This window comes from Theropithecus gelada, chromosome 2 (assembly GCF_003255815.1).
Source record: "Theropithecus gelada isolate Dixy chromosome 2, Tgel_1.0, whole genome shotgun sequence".
Taxonomy (NCBI): Eukaryota; Metazoa; Chordata; class Mammalia; order Primates; family Cercopithecidae; genus Theropithecus; species Theropithecus gelada.
Window position 1 is genome coordinate 85,116,270 of NC_037669.1, and position 21,634 is coordinate 85,137,903.

Below are 21,634 nucleotides of genomic sequence, written 5' to 3' on the forward strand. Positions count from 1 at the left end.
TAATCCACTTCTCAGAGCCACATTATGTCTATTGTTTCCTCTGCTGACAAACGGAACCAAAGCCGAGAGAGACCAAGTGACTTGCCCAGAACCTCACAGCAAGCAAGAAGCAGAGAAAGGCTACCCAGGGTTCCTAACCACTAAGTTCAAAAGCTGCTACGGCCTCTGAGAGCTCACAGTTTGATTCAGAGGGAGAGGGGATTTGTCTCCAGGTCACTGGTGCCACAGAGAGAGCAGCCATTTAACCAACTTGCAACCCATTTTCTTGGCCTCTATTGATTTTCTTATTTTAAAAAAATATCATTTATCTCTCTTCACTCCTATTAGTAAAACTGTGGAAAAGTGAGTCAAATAAGAAAAGCAAATGGTAAAAGATAGCCAAGTGCCCATTTAGTAGGTCCCTCCTCATCTTTCTTTTTTCAAATCATGTGCAATTTCAACAAAAGCAAGTTGACACTACAGGTAAAATTTCCTTTCGGGGACAAGACAGTCCTCTTTGCCTAACTCATACGTTGGTGTTTGTTTATTGACTCCCTATTTCCCATACCAACTGCTGACCCTAATTAGCTCCCTATCTCCTTCCTCCCACCATTTTATGTGTTTTTGTGTATATACAGTTTTGTATCTTGGGCTTTGTCTTGTTTTGTTATAATTTCATGAGCATTTCTTAATTTCATCAAAAAGTTTTCAGAAACAGAATAAATTGTCTTTCTGTGGATGGGTTGCAATTTATTTTAAAATGGCCTTTATTGTTAGACATTTAAATGTTACCAGTATTTGCAATTATAAATTCCCTGGTGATGATCATCCTATCATAGAAACCTTTGTTCCCATCCAGGTTTATGTCCTCAGGCTAATTTATACAAGTGGGATTTGGGGCAGTCACTGTCACTCAGTACCCAACCCAGCAGGGAGGAGCAAGAACTGAGTCCAAGCCCTGGGGGTCACCAGACCAATGTGTGTGTGTGTGGATGCAAGCAGAGTACAGGGGCCCTGCTCCACTGGGCTGTCAGTGTCCCAGGGCAGAGCCAAGCCTGGACAGGCATGGATTAGGCTCCCAGTTATCAGAGAGTGAACTATGCGGGCATCAGCAGGGGCAGGACTCACTCAGCAGATTCTGCTCCATCTCATGTTCTAAGCAGAAATCAGAGAGTTCTTGGATTCCAGCAAAATGAGCCTATTTGTAAGTTACAAAGCCATGACTATAGTGACCCTAATGGTCATGCTTAGTACCAGAAAGATTTGTTAGGATATTGAATCAGCAAAGATAAAGCACCTACTGTGTGCTCAGCACCAGTTAGATGTTAAGAGAGAACAATATTTAAAACATAGCTCCTACCATCAAGAAATGCTAGGTTAGCGCAAAACACACACAGTGAGGCAATAATGTTAAAGAAGACATAGGATAACGCATGAGCTGACTGGGGCAGGAGCAAGAAGAAAATGTTCATTCTGCCTGAGGGAGTTGAAGGAATCCTCACAGACTGGGATCTTAAGGGAAAGGAAAGGGAATGTTAGATTAAAATAGATCCAGCATCTGGGGAAATGCTGATATGTGACTAATCAATCTCTTTTTTAAAAGACAGATAGTTAGAAATAATAAGAATGGTAATAGCCTACTAGTCCCTGGCCTCCCAGGTGGGAAAATGAACATGAATGCATGAAGGCAAGAAAGAACAGAGTGTATCTGAGAAATAGCACGTGAGTGGGCAGGCCTGGGGCAGACTGCTGGAGCCAGTGCTCATTAAGGATCACTGGATTTGTAGGCAATCATCATCACTGTCATGGTCATGGTGTCACCCCTGTTATAATTACAGATACTTTCTTTAATTTATTGATTTTCCTTCCAACTTTTATTGTAGGTGTGGAGGGTACATGTGCAGGTTTTTTACATGGGTCAACTGCATGTCTCGAGGGTTTGGTGTACAGATTATTTCAGCATCCTGGTAGTCAGCGTAGTACCCAATGGGTCGTTTTTCCATCCTCACCCTCCTCCCATCCTCCACCTCAATTAGGCTCCAGTGTCTGTTTTCCCTTCTTTGTGTCCATGTTTACTCAATGTTTACCTTACTTACACGTGAGAACATGCGGTATTGCTACTATTTTTTGAGGACTTATGTTTCAGTCACTGTGGTCAGCACGTAACATGATTTCTCATAGCATTAAAGACACATGCACACAGACACACAGACACACAGACTCACTTCCTAAGATAAATATTATTTTCCCCACTGTGCTTAGCAAAGGGAAACTGAGCCTTGGAGACAGATCAGCTGACATGCCCAGGGTCAACCTTGAGCCGGGACTGAAACCTATTCTGATCTAACTCCACAACCCATGCCTCCAGGAGTCTCTACTAATTACACCCTCCTCAAATCATCAAAGGTATTTGAGGAGGGAGAGGAATGTCATCAGATTTATGTTCTATGAGGGTAACTGTGAAAATAAAAATAGAATGGCTAATCATTCATTTAGCCTGAGACACAGGCAGTGTGTCTGTCTCTCTTCTATTTCAGCATTGCCCATGAGCTTTCTGAAGAATTTACCTGTGCAATGTATGACCTCAAAGCCTTAGTCAAGGAAACAGGTCAAGATGTACATTCAACATGGGCTGAATGAAGCCTGTGGAATTCTGCGTCAGACTAGATAGCACAGCACTTAGCACAAAGGGTGTCTTTTTGCTGACAGAGCTGAAAAATCATCACTTTGTCCTGGGGAATTTTCTGAGCCAGCACATCCCTGATGAAAAGTAGCCGGTGAACCCAGCGCTCATCCCTCCAAGCTGGGAAACAGAAACCAGTTGCCGCTCACCTTTAGCTGTCATATCGGAGTGCCACCAACTGCAGAGGTTAAACTCCACCAGGAACCTAAACAGATCGTGGAAAAGCCCAATGTTACTTCGTCATCCATGCCTGTATCACAGAACAGTGACTTTCTGTATTCTTCAGCATCGCTCACCTCATTTGAGAACATCACAATTTGCAGATATCAACACAGTTGGCTGAGTTATCACTGAATATTCACTGGGGTTTATCTTTCTTGTGAAAGGCTATTTTATCCCCAAAGCCAGGTTCACCTGGACTCAAAGATTCCTAGATGAGGAATAACCTGCTGTATAGGCTGAAATACTTTCCTCGTTATTGTTCACCAGTTATTCAATCTTAGTATCATCTAATTTGATTCCACAGTAAAAAGCCAATTTCTAATGAGCTTCTCCTCCCTTAGTTCAGAAATACAGATAGAATATTCTCCTCTGCCAAGACTATGATCTATAGTAATGAAAGGTGCTTTCAAAATGAATACTGCTACTTGAACTTGTTTAAGCCCCCTCTGTGTGTGTGTGTATAGAGGGAGGTGGAACAGACTTCTCTCTATGAAATTATGTCTCACTGCAACCTTATAAAAATCAACATTTCTCAATGGCTGGTAAAGAATACAAAAACAATACAAATTATCCTCCAAATAGATGAAGAGAGATCAAAATTCGGTCATTTGTTTTTCAGGCTTATGGCTACTATTCCTAGCAGCTCTCTCTCAATCTAAATCCCACTATTATTGTTAAGGTTCTTTCTCTGCCTCATGTGTATATGGAGAATTTACTTCCCATTTGAATTCACAAACTGTATTAAATTAATAGAGGTTACCTTAAATTAAGAGGACAGTGACTATCCATCAAATGGCATGAAATTTGCCTCAAACCCACAGAAGTGGAGTCTAAGCAGGGGAAATAACAATGAGAGAGTTTGGCACAACTTAAACAATCTTGTTTACATGTTCATCTATGAAATTCTTCTCTTTTGTGTGACACAGTGTTTCTGTAATGTGTCTAATATCTAGTCTGAAAGTCAAGACTTTCATCTTTGTGCCATTTCAAGTGTTACTTAAGTCATAGATGCAACGAGCACCTCCAAATAAGACCATAGTTTGACAGGAAAAACAATGAAATCACACCTGAGGAAGCCCCCAGCCCTAGCGGACAATCTCACACATCTCCCATTCCTGCACAGGCCAAGGCAGTCAAAGTAGCCTGGTGGACAGTCACAGCAGTGTGCTCTTCTGACCACAGCCCACCCAGGCTGCAGTCAAAACAGCCAGACATCCATGTGAAATTGAACAGTAACCACAATAAGTAAATTTAGTTGTATACTGCAAACTGTTAATCTGCTAAAGTATGACATAATAGCCAAAGGAGTGATCATGAATCACTTAATAAAAGATCATTTTTGGTCTCTGTGTTCAATATTTTGAGCTGTTCAATGAAGTGAGAGCACTAGGAATCTAACGGTTATTGAAAGCATGACTCACAATCTCTAAGTTCACTTTATGATACAAAAAGGAAAATATTAATCCTTTTCAAAAAGGCAGATTTTACTTACAAGACAAGTTCTGTCATGATCCATTTTACTGCAGAGAGGAAGGCATTATAAGGCTGAAGAGAAGAATTCAGTACATTAAAAACAATGTATTGCACACAAAATTTGTAGCTTAATTTAGGGCTTTACATAAGGACAATGTTATTCTTCTAGAGAGATTGATATCATGTTAAAAAACAGTGGCGTTCTAGCTAAGGGAAGAAAATTGTTGGATACTGTATCCTAAAACCAACATTTTAAAACTTTGAACTCCACTCCAGTGAGATGTGATTTACAAGTAAAATAAACCTGATCTAATACAAGGGTTATCAGTAGGAGGAAAAAGGAAGTTCAGCACCCGATGCTTAAACCTTTACCCTCTAGGGGCTAATATTTTGAAGCTTAATGCTGAGGGGGCTGGAATCATATAACTAATTTCAAATGGTAATTTGCAGGGCAGCCTCTTGGAAAGCTGATTCCCTGTTCTCCATCACTGTATGTCATTCATTAAAATAAGCAAAAATTGCGTACACCTGATTTTAATGCCGTCCATGAATTATGTAGGATTTAAGCTGCCTTTTTTCACACTTACATATTTGGACTTGAAAAAAATGATAACCATATAAACATGTGATTTTATCCTTGCTGAAAATCCCCTTCACTCTATAAAAGAAGGCATTGAAAGCCTAATCTTTATTTCAGAATATTTTAATTTAAAAAAGCAGTTGGATTGTTTACTCTGTGATATTTCCTATGTGGATAATTCAATTTCCTGAATTCTGGAAAATACCAAGTCTCCCCCTCAGTTGGTTCTTTGTACCTAGCTATGCCAGTTATGTGACTGGGGCGTGGACTTGAGAGACAGGCAATGACACTAGCAAATCCTGGGCTCTGGGCTCCAGATGTCAGGTCCAGAAGAATCTCAGAACCTTCTGTGGTTGCCTTTAGATATCAGAGAAGTGAAATGCATGCCAAATCCTGGCTCTGCAGCTAGAGCTGCTTAATCCCACCTTCTGAGCATTTTAATTATAAGAACTAGAAGTGAGAATGGAGGAATTATCCAGTTTTAAATGAAACAAGAACAAATTTAGATGCCCCCAATCATTCTCAAAACTTTCCCAGTCCGGCCAGAAAGTAAATGTGCAGAACAACAACAACAACAATGCTGAGGCTCTTCCAAGCCCACCCAGATTTCAGACTTGGTGTATCTCTTGCTCTGATTCGACTGAGTGCTTCCACATCATTTCTTGAATCACAGGGTTCTGGGCCGCCAGGATTAGGGTCAGATAAGGATGTGAACTTTTAACAGTTTCCTGAAACCACACTTTGCAGTCCTGCGGTTCTGCTATTACATTTTATGGCTTGAAAAATAATCATCTTGCTTTCAAAAAGACCGGCGTGGTCAGACTATGGGACAATGTTGTGTCTTTGTACCTGCTGGGATGGGTAATGTGGGTCAGGGGGAGGAGAGAGTAAATAAAAGGATTAAGGAAGCTTTGGAGGTTGAGGGGGAAAGAGGGCAGTAGCAGGGGCAGCTCGCTCTGAGGCCAGGGGAAGGCATTCCGTGCCAGGCATTGGCTCAATATATGAGTAAACAAAGGGATTATGCAAATATGGGATTAAAAAATTTAAATGCACATTATCATTTAAAAGCATAAAGCCACTAAGCTTTTAAATCTAATGATGAAAACATACCTTAGGAACGTTTAATGTCTGGAACTATTCATGCTAAGGTTAGGGGAGTTGGGTTTAGAAAGACATAGTGAGTCTCACTAAAAAGCTGTATTTTTCAAAATATTCATCCCTTTAGTTGCCTCTCACAAATGTGCCAGCTCTGAATCATTTCTTGCTTCCTCAGTGTAGGAGAACCGTGTTAATTATTTGGTTTTTAAATAATCCCCTTGTAACATCTTACATCTGCAAATTAGAAAGTATATATATTTTAAAGCCAAAATAGCTTTTAAACGTTGTGTTTCAAACAAAATTTTAGCTTAATTTTTGGTATTTACAAAACAATAGCATTGTAAGGGTTATATTTAAACACATATGACAGACTATCCAGAGGTACACTAGATCTTTTTTTTTTTTTCTGTGGTTTTAGGTATTGCTGGCCAAATTTACATTGTCTATGCATTGTAAATTACATTTTTAATTTGGGAGTAAGTGATAACAGTTAATTTCTGGCCATCTGAAAGCCAGTTTCTAATGGCACAATAGCTATGCTGATTGATCCTCATCTGTGACATCACCAAGGAATCAGCTCCAGGGAAAAGGATGCTGAAACCCGGTGGCATGATTAGGGGAGAGGGAGTATCTGTGATCAAAATGGGAATTAGGACACAAGCTCACAACTCCATTACAAACTAAAAGGAAAAGTTCTGTTGAACAAAACCAAGTTATTTTACATACAAATGGGAGAATTAACAAAACTTCTCCCTTTTTCTATCCATCACAAGGGGGTTGCTGCATTAATCCATCAAAGGCTTTAGACCCATTTTTCACTCATATAATCACTGGATTTGAGTTGAAACAGTAGTGACATTTTTTAATTTTAATTTTTTTTTTTTTTTTTTTTTTTTTTTTGAGAGGCAGGCTCGCTCTGTTGCCCAGGCTGGAGTGCAGTGGCATGATCTTGGCTCACTGCAACCTCTGCCTTCCGGGTTCAAGCAGTTCTCCTGCCTCAGCCTCCTGAGTAACTGGGATTATAAGCACACGCCACCATGCCTGGCTAATTTTTGTATTTTTAGTAGAGATGGGGTTTCACCATGTTGGCAAAGGTGGTCTCAAACTCCTGACCCCAAGTGATTCAGCCACCTCAGCCTCCCAAAGTGCTGGAATAGCAGGCGTTAGCTACCGCGGCTGGCCTGAAGTGTTTTTTTAAATGAGTAAAGTCAAAATGTTCCTGATTTTGCAAAAAGATAAACTTGATTACTCCAAAGAGGAAGATAACACTCAGGGAGAAAGACAGAAATATGCAGCTGTTTTCTGGGTGACAGCATAGTACTTACATCCAGGAGGCCATGGGCGCCATCGCTGCTTTCCTTGTTGGCTCTACACATGGCTTGGTAGTCATAAAGGGTAATTCTACAGGAGAAAAATGGAAGGGAGCTTCGCTAAATGAGAAAACATGGGAACCAACTGATGCTATGTACTACAAGGTGAGCAGTCACTATCATCAAGGGCAACAGTGACAAACACCACGCAGCTCTAACGTGGATGATGAACAAGGAGCCCAGCAAAGGCCAGTGCTGAAGGCACAGTCATGTTATTACTTGGAATCTGAAGAACAAAGGGAACAAAGGTGTCGGGAAGGGTAGAAGGGGATGAGGACCCATCTAACTTGATGTAACAGTCATTTGGTCTGAAGAAGGACGGTCTGCATTGAGCAAGATATTCCAAAGGGAATGTGCTGTTCTGAACTGGATTCTAAGACCCGGATGGAATTTACTTGGGCCATGTCTCCAAGGGACAGGAGAACCAAGAAGAGCCACTTTGGGATAAAACATGGCAGGATTCTGTGTTTCTCAAGCACCAGGAAGCAGGTTTGGACCAGGATAAGCCCTGCACATTGACAATGTGTGGGAAACCAGTGGCTTACTAATTGTAATCCCTACTCCTTATTGTCACCACCATAAGAGTGAATGTATCTTATTTTGAAAACAGCATAGCTTATGAAACAAAGTGGACATTTTTTTTCCTACATTGGTGATAAAAGTAAAGCTTTCATCCCCATTATGACCTTTACACAGTTGCAAAAATGTTTTACTTTAACATTATTCAATGTACTTTAATTCCCCCACCAACAATTCTACAAAGGAAAAGTGAATGGCAATTTCCGGTAGCATGTGTTGGGACTCAGAAACCATTACCCTAAAATATGGTGCTTCGACATGAAGCAGTCTCAAGGTTTCTCCGACCTTGCTCCCTGTCTCCCTTACCCCACAGTCTCTTAATCCTGTCTCTCCCAAACCACAGGATGAAGCTGTTCTCTGAAGTTCCCTTTTCTACCTAAAAGCCATATCTGCCAAAGAGGAATACAATTGCCTTTCCTGACATTTCATTCACCAGAGAAGAGAAGATTACAACTCATATCACAGAGAAAGAGACTGAAAATTAAACACCACACCTAGAGCCCAGACCAACTTCTCCCCAACCATTGTCAGCTCTCCATCCCATTCAACTTCCATTGAAATTATTTACTAAACATTGTCTGAGCAGTAGGCCCACTCGTTTCCCCCTCAAAGTCATTTATTATCCCTCAAGTAGCCCTATTTCCCCCTCTCCCCTCCCTCTATGAAGATGGGCATTTAAGCATCTGTACCCCATTGGGTTACTGGGTAACCATTCTACTATGATTCCCCGTGTTGTCCATATTAAAATACATTTTGTGTGCCTTTTTTTCCTATTCACCTGCCCTTTGTCAGTTCATTTTCAGCAAACCTTCGGGGGGTGATGGGGCAAGCTCTCCCTCTTTGCCCCTATACATGTTCCAGTATTTAGATGGCATGAACACCTTATCCCATGCTTGAAAGGTATAGCCAAAGGAGTCTGGCATTCCCACCCTTCCCTTCGGCATCCCCTCCCACCACGCCTAGCACCCCGAAGGAGAGACACGTAAAGTCCAGCCTGAGTTACATAACAACTGCCAGATGAGATTTTAAACACTTTAATACATGTGCTTCTACATGACTGGATGAAATTCTCCCCACAGGAATTCCTTCCTAGAATAGTACAATGGTTAATGTTGAGTGCACTTACTGCTGTGTTGGAAAGACCTCTAGATGTAAAAGCTCCAAGCAGCAGGATTGGTGTTGACTCTGTTTCACACCTACCTCTGGCACCTAGTACAGCACCCAACATACAGAAGGCATTCAGTTTTATTTATTTATTTATTTATTTATTTTTGAGACGGAGTCTCGCTCTGTTGCCCAGGCTGGAGTGCTGTGGCCGGATCTCAGCTCACTGCAAGCTCCGCCTCCCGGGTTCCCGCCATTCTCCTGCCTCAGCCTCCTGAGTAGCTGGGACTACAGGCGCCCGCCACCTCACCCGGCTAGTTTTTTGTATTTTTTAGTAGAGACGGGGTTTCACCGTGTTAGCCAGGATGGTCTCGATCTCCTGACCTCGTGATCCACCCGTCTCGGCCTCCCAAAGTGCTGGGATTACAGGCTTGAGCCACCGCGCCCGGCCTGGCATTCAGTTTTAAAAGGGTGAATGCATAAATGATTGCTCGATTGCACGAATGTTACACAGATGACAACACAACTGAGAACAAAGGGGCCAACTGCAAAATGTGATCTGGAGGCCTCCTTATCTGGACAGTAAGTTACGGATATTACTGATAAATGGATTAAACACAGTCGTTTGTGGGTACCAAGCAGAAAACCAGCCACATTTGACCAAATGAAAGATGAAAGCCAGCTCCTAACCAGCAGCAGCACACAGCACTCCTTGGGCAGCAAAGCCCAAGGGGATACCAGTGGTCACATAGCCAGTCCTCAAGGTCTTTTCTTCATCAGAGTATTTCTTCACTGTCCTCTGGCTTTTTCCTTACACAGATGCAAGCAAGAAGCTTTGAAGCTTTGTTTATACAAACAGAAACGAAGACCATAAATCAGCCAAACATTAGGCTTGGGGATGTCCCTGCATAAACTTCTCACAGAAATGCTCTCACCATTGACACAGTCCTAGCACTAACCCAGACACCGAGATAGGTCACAGACTCAACTGCAGACCACAATGGACAACTCTAATTGGTCCCTGACTGGCCTGCCATGCCACGATCTCCATCCTCACTCAGGAGATTTCTACAGGTACCCCTGCAAGGACTTTCTAGCATTTGGCAAGAATTGGTATTGACTTATCCTTTTCCCACTGCCCAACGCTGTCTCTACAGCTAAAACATGTGCCAGAGCCAGGTGAGAGGCAGCATGGGGTTGAGAGGAACGTGCATGTACTTGGAGTCTCATAGCCATGGATGCAGAATGGCCATGGTTTCAAAAGTTGGTCCTGCCGTATATTCAGGGTGCATTCTCTCTCTCTCTTTTTTTTTTTTTTTTCTGAGATGAAGTCTCACTCTCTGTCACCCAGGCTGGAGTGCATTGGCGTGGTTTCGGCTCACTGCAACCTCTGCCTCCCAGGTTCAAGCGATTCTCCCACCTCAGCCTCCGGAGTAGTTGGGACGACAGGCGCATGCCACCACACCCAGCTAATTTTGTTGTTTTAGTAGACATGGGGTTTCACTATGTTGGCCAGGTTGGTCTCGAACTCCTGACCTTATGATCCGCCTGCCTCGGCCTCCCAGAATGCTGGGATTACAGGCATGAGCCACCGTGCTCGGTCTCCAGGGTGCATTGTTGAGCAGCTTGCTGATACTCTTCAAAGGCTTCGTTTCCTGACTTATTAAACAGTTACAGAGACGTTCTGAGATCTAAATAACCAGCTGTGTAGAAGTACACTGAAAAATGCTCTAAGTGTGCCAACTTTGTTAAGATTCTTACAACAGAAGACTGATTTTATTCTTTGTTAGCGTTTGGGCTCTTAAAGCTGTGCTGTTCCCAAAGGCTCAAGGGAAGGCAGTGTGACACGGTGAAAATGCCATCTTTGAAGTCAGTAATACCTGAGCTCAAATCCTAACTCATCCACTTATAACAATGTCTTTTTAACCCTCTTGGTGCCTCATTTTCCTATCTGTGAAATGGTGAGAATAATGGCTACCTTATAGGGTGGTCACAGGGTTAAATAAAGTTATCTATGTGTTACATTCAGCACGGTGCCTGCTAGACAGGAAGTATTCAACAGGAAGCATGGCTATAGCTGCTGTTATAATTATTGGTATCTTTTCATTGCCACTACTAATTAATGGGCTGGTGTTTAATGCAATGGGAATTGACACAGGCATTACCCAGTTGGCTGAAAGATGAATAAGGCTCCTGGTGTTCTTAGCTCACTGGCACAGACAATGCAGAGCAAAATCCATGCTTGCTACTGCAATACAAGGACGCCATCAGAAGCTGTGTGGTGTTACCAAGAGATGATGCAGGAACTTCTGTCCATGGGTTTCTTAGCGGAGGGCAATGATAACAACAGCTGATGTCTACTGAACTCTGTTTAGCAACCAAAAGCCAGGTACTCCTCTATATACATCCCTACAAGATAGATTATAATCATCTCCATTTTACAGAGGGGAAAACCAAGTCTTAGCCAGCCTACATAAATATTCACAAATTCACATACATCACTGGTGACAGAGCCAGATGGAGTAGGGGGCCAAGCTGAATCCACCTCCTTTTGCTCTCTGCTCAGAAGCAGGATCTGGTAGATTCTAAGAAATGCTTAGACTTCAGACCTGTTCCCCAGCCCAGGGTCTTATTGGAATGTCACAAGAAACGCTGCCCAAGATAAGGTCTCATAACCAATGTCCAGAATCAACTTTCAACCCAAGGTGAAGGGTTAATGAGGAGTCACCAGGCCAGACTGGACCAGTTGGCTGTGCTTGTGAATACCTCTTACCATGGTAACTACTCTGACAGATGGCAGGAAACTCAGGATTCTCCTTGGATCATTTTCAAAGGCTCTAGTTTACGTGTTGGGGCTAAACTAAATTGCTCCGGGGCAGCCCCCAGGCCAAGGTTCCTGTCTTTTATTTATTGATTTATTTTTAAATATTACTTTAAGTTATAGGATACATGTGCAGAACGTGCAGGTTTGTTACATAGGAATACATGTGCCATGGTGGTTGGCTGCACCCATCAACCCATCATCTAGGTTTTAAGCCCCATGTGCATTAGGTATTTGTCCTAAGGCTCTCCCTCCCCTTGTCCCCCACTCCTCTATTTCAAAAGGAGGCTTTCCCGATACTATTGCCATTGAGGAGGTTACAAAATAAGCCTTCCCCGTCTTCTCCACACTTGGACAGCTTTAACTAGATGTTGCAGAAAGAGACTTCCAGATTATTACCCTTTTTGAAGTGATTTTGTTACTGTTTTAAATAACTCCATTTTGCGGCTACCTGTATCCTGCTCGGCTGATTATAGTTAAAGAACATGATAATTGCCTGCTTTCATTTGACTCTAAAATCAGCTCTGAGAATCATGCCCAGCCCAAGGCTGGTGCTGTGTGCAGCTGCACTCAGCAGTGGGGGTGTATTCTTATTACAGATAACATGCCTTAATCCCCATGACATCACCACCAGGCCACTCCAACCGACCTTATCATTAGCATCACTGTGTGCCCACACGGATGGGTGGAACTTTGAAACTTTAAACTTTCACAGAAGGCAGATACGGCCTCTGAAGAAGCAGCTCAAAGCAACGCAAACAAAGCCTGGTAGCCCCGAACCCATGCTGGGTAGAGCCTTGGATGACAAACTCTTGACATTAAGACATGTTTAAAGCCATTTTGCTGATCCTGTTCTTTTCCAACTAGACAAAAATCCTGACCAAGAAAAATATTTGCTCTAAGAATTAGCAGGCTGCATTTTAACAGCATAAGCTCAGCTAATTTAGGCTGGCTAATTTAGGCTGGTTAGCAACTGTGGGGCTCAACATTTATTAAACACCTACTATGTACCATGAGGCCAGGTAATTTTCCTGTAATGATTCATCAAATTAGCTCACTTTGGCTAAACAACTGGCCTAAAAACAATCTTGAAACAGCTTAATGTCTGCAAATACAGCCCTAAAAACAGGACAAGGGAGGCATTTGACATAGAGATCCATCATGGGACATAATTAAGCAATTCCGAATTGAAAAGTCTGAGAAGCAAAATGACTCACTAAGGTAGCATGTAAAAATATGTCTTCTTTTTTTGTGCTATAAAATGTGTCCTCTGGGGGCAGCTTTCAACTTGCAATTGAAAAGGCATGGGGCAGGAACACAGGAAATTCTTAACAAAGAGACTGTCGCCATGGGAAGCCCTTACTCATTCTTACATCTCAGAAAGCCAGGAAAGTAGAAAGCTCAACCTGTTGATAGGAGTGCTAATAGAAGATCCAAAATGTGCTCTCCCTTCTCTCCTGCTCGTATCAGTCACCATCTCATCCCACAGCAACTTCTTGCAGAGATGGCACTGTTCTTTAAGATCAGTGCAGTGTCTCTAACACAGCAGAGGCAGTGAATTTACAAAACCCCGGTCCTACTGCCTTTGAGCCCTCCAACTGGAAATTAGTTAAACAGCTTAACTAATGAGCACCCATCATTAGCCAAGAATAAACCTCACACAGGCTATTAGGACCTCTCAGGGTTCACTGCTGAACACTGACTGGGGAGCAACAAGAAAGCGTCACTCATTTGGTAGATTAAGCAGAGGATCTGGTTGGCACCAAATCAATACCTTTCATCAATGGAAGTTGATAAAGAGAAACAAAGTTGTAGATACTGAGATACTAATCCCATCAGCATTTTACCCAGGTAATAAGAACAGTAACCATAAGAATTAATTGATTAAAGGCCAAGTGTGGTGGCTCATGCCTGTAATCCCAGAACTTTGGGAAGCCAAGGTGGGCCGATCACTTGAGGTCAGGAGTTCAAGACCAGCCTGGCCAACATGGTGAAACCCCATCTCTATTAAAAATACAAATTAGCCTGGCGTGGTGGCACATGCCTATAGTCCCAGCTACTCGGCAGATATCTTGCTCCTTAGGGATCTCGTGGGGATGAGTCCTCATCAGAAGAATCTGGAAAATGGGACGTAAACTCGTTCTCAATTCCTAAGGCATACACATTGGCATTTGTTTAAAACAGTGATTCTCAACTTTGGCTGCCTTTTAGAATCACCTGGTGAACTTCAAATACATTTTCTTTTCTTTTCTCTTTTGAGATGGGGTATTGTTCTGTCACCCAGGCTTCAGTGCAGTGGCATGATCATAGCTCCCTGTAGCCTTCAACTCCTCAGTTCAAGCGATCTTCCTGCCTCAGTCTCCTGGATACCTACGACTATAGGTGCATGTCACCACACCTAGCTAATTTTTTTTCTTTTTTTTTTTTTTAAGAGATGAGGTCTCATGTGCTGGAGGTGGTTGCCCAAGCTGCTCTCGAACTCCTGAGTTCAAGCACTTCCCCCACCTCAGCCTCCCAAAGTGCTGGGCTTACAGGCATCCATCACTGAGCTGGGCCAAAGTAATTTTTTATACATGATGATACCTGAGCATCTCACCTATCTGCAATATTTCATTAGTCTGGGTTGGGGATCTGGTATAAGTTATTTTTTAAGCTCCCCAAGGAATTCTAATGTGCAAACAGGTTTGCCAGCCATGAATTTTAGAATGTGATATATCTCACTGGCATTTTCTTGTGTTGTGTCTTCCTCTCTCACCTTAACTGTAAGTAGCTTGCAGGCAGGAACTGGACTTTATTTATTTAATTTTTTGTTTTACTATACTTTAAGTTCTGGGATACATGTGCAAAATGCGCAGGTTTGTTACCTAGGTATATATGTGCCATGGTGGTTTGCTGCACCCATCAACCCATCATCTACATTAGGTATTTCTCCTAATGCTATCCCTCCCCTAGTTCCCCACACCCTGACAGGCCCTGGTGTGTGATGTTCCCCTCCCTGTATCCATGTATTCTCATTGTTCAGCTCTCAATTATGAGTGAGAACATGCGGTGTTTGGTTTTCTGTTCTTGTGTTAGTTTGCTGAGAATGATGGTTTCCAGCTTTATCCATGTCCCTGCAAAGGACATGAACTCATCCTTTTATATGGCTGCATAGTATTCCGTGTGCCACATTTTCTTTATCCAGTCTGTCATTGATGGACATTTGGGTTGGTTCCACTTTAAAACCCAAATGGGAAGACACATCTTCCCAGGGCTTAGTACCAGTCTGGACATATTCAGGGGTACTTCCTTGACTCACCAAATAGGAGGTGCCACCTGCATACCTTAAGGATGAACAGAGTTTCCCATTGTCCTGGAGAGCAGCACAGATTTGATAAACAAGTGTAAGTGCACCAGAGCCAAGAAGAGAGGGTCCTCTGAAAGAAGGGGGCTCTGGGGAGACTAACAACCTTCCAGCATCAAGACAGTCCCTGTCCCCAGTCAGAGCGGATGTTGCTCTACCAACCACATTTGCTTTGCTCCTGGGGCAAGGAATCAAATTCATGGGTGCCCAGGAAATGCACATAGTTGCCAGCTGGTTTGCCCATTCACGCAGCCCCTCCCATGGAAATTAGCTTCACTTATTAAACTGATGGGGAAAATGGAATCGCAATTAATTCGATATTGAAAATATTAAATTTCTTTTGCCTTCTTAGAAGGAAAAAGCTGAATTCTGCTTTGGGAATGAGTTAATGCAAAACCCATTTGAAGCAAGAGAGCTGATTCTGGGGGAGCGTCCTTGGGCTCTGCCACATTGGTGAAGCCAGGTCTACATTTCATAGCAACTACACTATAATGATGCCTGTACTGCACTTGGCAGTGTGGGGCATGTCATTGAGGCTTAATAAATGTCAGTACCTCTGAGTATTGGTATTGCTGCTGTCATGATTATTATTAGTAAAACCCAACAGGTGTTATGGAGTGTTCCTACTTCTATTGTCTGGGGTCAGGCAGGCACATGGACAGGTGGTTGGAGGGTGGCTACGACAATTTGTGTTCAGGACTGCATTGGGCATGTGGGTTTGGGGTGGGGGAGACTAAGAGTTATGAATACAGCCCCATCACTCAAAGATTTCCAAAGGGGTTATCAGAGGAAGCCAGAGGACTCGTATGGTTTGAAGCAAATTCGGGCCTGCTGGATGTGGTAGAGACTATCAGTAGTTTCACAATAACTATTCTCCTCTTCTGGTGAGCAGAACTCTAACTTTTCAATACGCACATTACCCAGGTTTCTTTGGAGTGAGGTGAGGCCAAGTGATTAAGCACAAATATTATACGGGAGGCTGCTTAACACATTAAAAATCTTATTTAAAGCATTTATTTAAATAAATGTTAATTAAGTAATTTGAAACTTGGCCTTCTGGACCTTTTGGAACTCCCTGAACTCTTCTTTTGCAAGCCTGAATTGCAGATGTGATGGCTGGGGCTCAGCAGCTACACTGAACAATGAGGTAACCTTGAGCTTAAAAGCCATCTTGGAGAAAGGTAGAAGAAAAAGTTGTGGTCCTGAGTCTGTAACATGAGGGTCCCAAATTAGTATTTTCAGACTTCCTTACCATAAGAGATGAAAACAACCTCCTATGTTCTTTAAGTCCCTGTTAATTTGGATTTTCCTGTTATTTGTGGCTGGACCAATTCCTAACTAATACATTGGACTCCAAGTTTGATTAAAAGACTTTCTTTGGCCAGGCGCAATGGCTCACACCTGTAATCCCAGCACTTTGGGAGGCTGAGGCAGTTGGATCACCTGAGGTCAGGAGTTTGAGACCAGCCTGACCAACATGGTGAAACCCCTTCTCTACTAAAAATACAGAAATTAGCTGGGCATGGTGGTGGGTGCCTGTAATCCCAGCTATTCGGGAGGTGGAGGTAGGAAAATTGCTTGAACCCAGGAGGCGGAGGTTGCAGTAAGCCAAGATCACATCATTGCACTCTAGCCTGGGTGACAAGAGCGAAACTCCGTCTCAAGGGAGAAAGAAAGAAAGAAAGGAAGGAAGGAAGGAAGGAAGGAAGGAAGGAAGGAAGGAAGGAAGGAAGAAAGAAAGGAAGAAAGGAAGGAAGGAAGGAAGGAAGGAAGGAAGGAAGGAAGGAAGAAAGAAAGAAAGAAAGAAAGAAAGAAAGAAAGAAAGAAAGAAAGAAAGAAAGAAAGAAAGAAAGAAAGAAAGACTTTCTTTTACTATCTCTTAAGGCAGAGCAAATATGAATGTAAAAAGAAAAATCTCTGTAGAAGATATGCTAGTCTGCTCCAACTACGGAGAAGACATGAATGGTGATCAGGAGCACATGCTCTGGAATCTGAGAGACATGAGTTCAAATTCTGTCTTCTCACTCATGTCTGTGAGAGAGCTTGACAAGTTGCTGGGAGCCTCCACTTCTAGTCCCTTGTTTGTCGAATGGAAATAATAATAGTAGTTACTTCATGGAATTGTGATGGGGATTAATTAAGGTAATGCATGTTAACTGCTTGGAATAATGCCTTGCCTATAGTTAACATCCAACAAATGAGATGGACTGCATGGTGAAGATGAGGGCAGTTAATGTTATTGCTGTAACTGGGGATGCTTGAGCAGCAGCTTTTGGATTTTAAAGAGTGGTTCATTGGAAGCTCCATGTTTCTGCATTCCAGAAAGTTTGGCCCAGAAATATACTTGTCCAAGCCAATCTGTCTCCTTGTTCCTTTCAATGCCACCTCTGACAAAGCATAATTCTGAGGACATGGTCAGGTCAGCAGGAAGCCAAGAAGCCATTACACTCATTACATGAGTTGTTGAGTATTAGACATCAGTGGGGCAGTTGGCCTTAAAGGCGAGCAGCCATCCAAACATAACAGAATTCTCCTTTAACACTCTCTACACTCCAAGGCCAGGGCACTCGCCGAAGTGTAATGTGATTACCAAAGACAGGAAAAAGCTCCCAAGTCCCACTACACAGAGACAGGAGTAGAAATGATAAGAAATGATATGAGTCTTGGAGTCTACCTGGATGTGTCTCCTTTTAGAAAGGTGATTTAAATAGCAGAAGAAGCTGCCACAGGGAATTCCACACAAGCCAGCCATGTTAATGAACATTTGTGGGGTGCAGTGACAAGGACATTTGCCAGATCCCTTAGGGAAAATATGAATGGCCTTGGAGGGGTAAAAGCTGAAGTGTGTTGCACCAAGCACAGCAGAAAAACAAACAAGAAAAACCATGCAAAACAACACACACACACACACACACACACACACACACACTAGCAGTTGCAACCAAAAAAAAAAAAAAAAAGGGAGAGACAGATAAGACAATGGCCATGAAAGGTAGGTACTATTAGTGGCTCAAAAGCAAAAACAAAAACAAAAACAAGTTATTCAAGAGTAGTCCATTTTCCAGCAAGCCAAGGGCCAGGTATGCTCCACTGGTCTTTCTGACCTTGAGCATAATCAGATAGACAAAGAACAAGGGAAAAGCCTTTGGTCTTTCCAGAAATCACAAGGATGTTGGTAAAAGCAAAAAACCCAGGGTAAACCCTCAAGTTCTGGATATTTGATAACAGCCACATTTTCATCCTTCAGTGAAGATTTCTTTCTTTACCTGCTTTTTGAAGGCTCTTGCTCTTTCCTTGGGCTCCATATTGAACTCATTCCAACTTTCCCTTCAGTCTCCCTGGCTCAAATGTCCTAAAAGTCATATTTGTGCCTCTTGTCTAACAAATGGCACTTCATATCCAGGTTGGTGCCCAGCTATGTGGAACTCAGGCAAGATGTATTACACTACTTACAGGGGAAAGGGAGGAGAGGAATTGGACAACGGTGGAAGAGCCTTTGTTTTTTCATGCCTTACTAGCAATCTACTAGATATTTTGCTGGAGCAAGGTGCCCTACCTGAGATTAACCCAGAGTGTTATCCTTGCTGTCTATACGCTTAGTGTTTTGCCCTAGCATCAGTAGTTCCAGTCCCACCCTGGGGCCTCTAGGAGAGTAAAGTGCTAATATGGTTTGGATCTGTGTCCTCACCCAAATCTCATGTTGAACTCTAACCCACAATGCTGGAGGTGGGGCCAAGATTGGATCATGGGGGCAGATTGGAAGTGATTGGATCATGGGGGCAGATTTCTCCCCTTGGTGCTGCTCTTGTGATAGTGAGTAAGTGAGTGAGTGCTCACGAGATCTCGTTGTTTAAAAGTGTGTAGCACATCCCCTCCTCCCTCTTCCTCCTGCTTCAGCCATGTAAAGACATGCCTGCTTCTCCTTCACCATCCGTGATGGTTCTAAGTTTCCTGAGGCCTCCCCAGCCATGCTTCCTGTACAGCCTGTGGAACTGTGAGCCAATTAAACCTCTTTTCTTTGTAAATTACCCAGTCACAGGTATTGCTTTTTTCTTTCTTTCTTTTTCTTATTGTTCAGGTATTTCTTTATAGCTGTGGGGGAATGGACTAATACAAGCACCATCAAGGCACTGAAGGTGGGGGCCCCTCCCATCACACCCTAAGGGGAGGATGCGGGAACAAGAAGATAATCCAAGAAATCGACCTCCAAAAGATGGGCTGGGGGCTCTTCCCTCTAGGAAGAGATGGATTCAGACATTGCTTAGAAGTCTAGAAAGAGGAGAAAGAACAGAGGAAACACAGAAAGGTGGAAGTCATGGATCAGAGAGGACCCCCAGGAGCTCTCACTTTGTGATATGATCCATTTGTGCCAGCTGACTGTGCCCTGCAGGCATCTCCCCTGTGGTCACAATGGGAGACATCCAGGAAGGAGGCTGAGTGCCCACGCTCACGAGGGTGGGCTGTAGGCACGTATGTACCTTCAAGCTGGGGACACTTCAGTTACTCACATATCATTCCATTTATCCCTCACTTGTAGGTATTTGAATAATTATTTTCATCCTATTTTGTTGCAGAGATCAGGTGACTCCTAAGAGCATAGTAGCTAGACTGGTGCCATGCTTTTAACCTGGTGTCTTGATGCTGACTATACATGAGAATCACAGAGAAGCTTTTAAAGAGCACAAGTGCCTGGGCACCATCCCCAAATCAACTTAATATATAATTTCCTGGGCTGCAGCTTGAACTTAGGAGTGTTTTTAAAGTTTCCCAGGGGATGCTAATGCACAAGAGAGTTCAGGTCCACGAATCCACCCCAACGCTGTGCTGTAAAGGTAACTGCTATGTAGTAACTATCCTTTGGGGATTATTCATGATAAAATAAGACAAACAAACAAAACAAAACAGGAGAAAATTGGAAAATAAGAATAACGCAGACATATGGAACTCTACTCAAAAGATATTCTTATCTCCTGTTTGCAATGGCTTTGCAATTTGAAAAGTATTTTAACATATTGTATTTTAGTTAATTCTCAGAAAATCCATTGAGGTCCCTATTTTGGTAATGAAGAAACAGGCTCAGAAAGGCTGAAGACACTGTCCATGGACACAGAGTGGAGAATCTTGTGCTCAACCTGAAGTCTTCTTATCTCAAGTCCAGAGTGTAACAAAGGCCCCGTCAGGAACCTTGAAAGAAGAAGACTCCTATGGCAGGCTGTACTTTCCCCCTTTTCCCTGGATACATGACAACATTGAATTTGCATTACCGGGGGTAAACAAATTCTAATGAAAGGATTTTGAGACTAGATTTTCTCTTAATAGTTGCAAGAGGCCGGGCGTGGTGACTCATGGGATTACAGCAAGCAAAGTGCTGTAATCCCAGCACTTTGGGAGGCCAAGTTGGGGGGATCACCTGAGGTTAGGAGTTCGAGACCAGTCTAGCTAACATGGTGAAACCCCATCTCTACTAAAAATACAAAAATTAGCTGGGCATGGTGGCGCACGCCTGTAGTCCCAGCTACTCGGGAGGCTGAGGCAGGAGAATCGCTTAAACCCAGAAGGCGGTGGTTGCAGTGAGCCGAGATTACGCCACTGCACTCCAGCCTGGGCAACAGAGTGAACGAGACTGTCTCAAAAAAAACAAAAAAAAAAACAACCTCTTGACAGTTTTTGAACATGAGGCCCCACATTTTTATTTTGTACTGGGCCCTGCAAATTATGCAACTGGTCCTATTTATGCCTGTCTCAGAGTTATTGGAAAGCCTGCAAAGAGGTAAGATCTGTCAAGGACAACCCAAGCCTGGAGTCTGGTGGGTGCTCAGGAAGGCAGCCATGATTATTACCATCATGCTGCTGAAGCTATTGTTCTGTGAGTTGGATCCTGGATACTAGGTCATATGTAAGCTGGCTAGATAGAGTCAGGTCAAAGAGTCAACTAAAGTGCCCAAGAGCGGCCAATTTTGCCTCTTAGATTGTTTCACATGCTGCTGTGAGACTTTCTCAAAATTCTTTCAAGTTGTTAATTTGTTCACATAAATCAGTGGTTTTCCTTCCACCTGCACTACAGACCCAGAAATGGATGTTTTTTCCCTCTGATGGCACTGTCAGGTGGAACAGCCAATGGGTCACGAGGTGAGTGGTCAGAATAGTCAGGGGAAAGGTCTGCTGTCACCTAGGCAAGTATTGCCTTGCTTCCCAAGCATCGCCTTGCTTCCCTGGAGAGAGGCAGCAAAGTGACCAAGGGAGAGACACAAAGGGGAGGTTAGGAAAGGTGGCAGTGCTCTCCTCTTGGAAGATGGTTTGTGGTGCTCTCGTGCATTAAACTTCTTTCTTTCTCTTTCTTCCTTCCTTCCTTCCTTCCTTCCTTCCTTCCTTCCTTCCTTCC

General features: G+C 43.0%; 1 protein-coding gene across 2 annotated transcripts in view; it reads right to left on the reverse strand.

The window, feature by feature from the left end:
* Positions 1 to 21,634, reverse strand: part of CACNA2D3 (calcium voltage-gated channel auxiliary subunit alpha2delta 3) — a 930,450-nt gene that overhangs the window by 57,075 nt on the left and 851,741 nt on the right. For both annotated transcript variants that reach the window (XM_025377234.1, XM_025377233.1), the window contains 3 exons: positions 7,361 to 7,436; positions 4,377 to 4,429; positions 2,812 to 2,867 (listed from right to left, as the gene is read on the reverse strand). In XM_025377234.1, the coding sequence (XP_025233019.1) occupies positions 2,812 to 2,867; positions 4,377 to 4,429; positions 7,361 to 7,436 (185 nt within the window). The remainder of the gene's footprint in view (positions 1 to 2,811; positions 2,868 to 4,376; positions 4,430 to 7,360; positions 7,437 to 21,634) is intronic.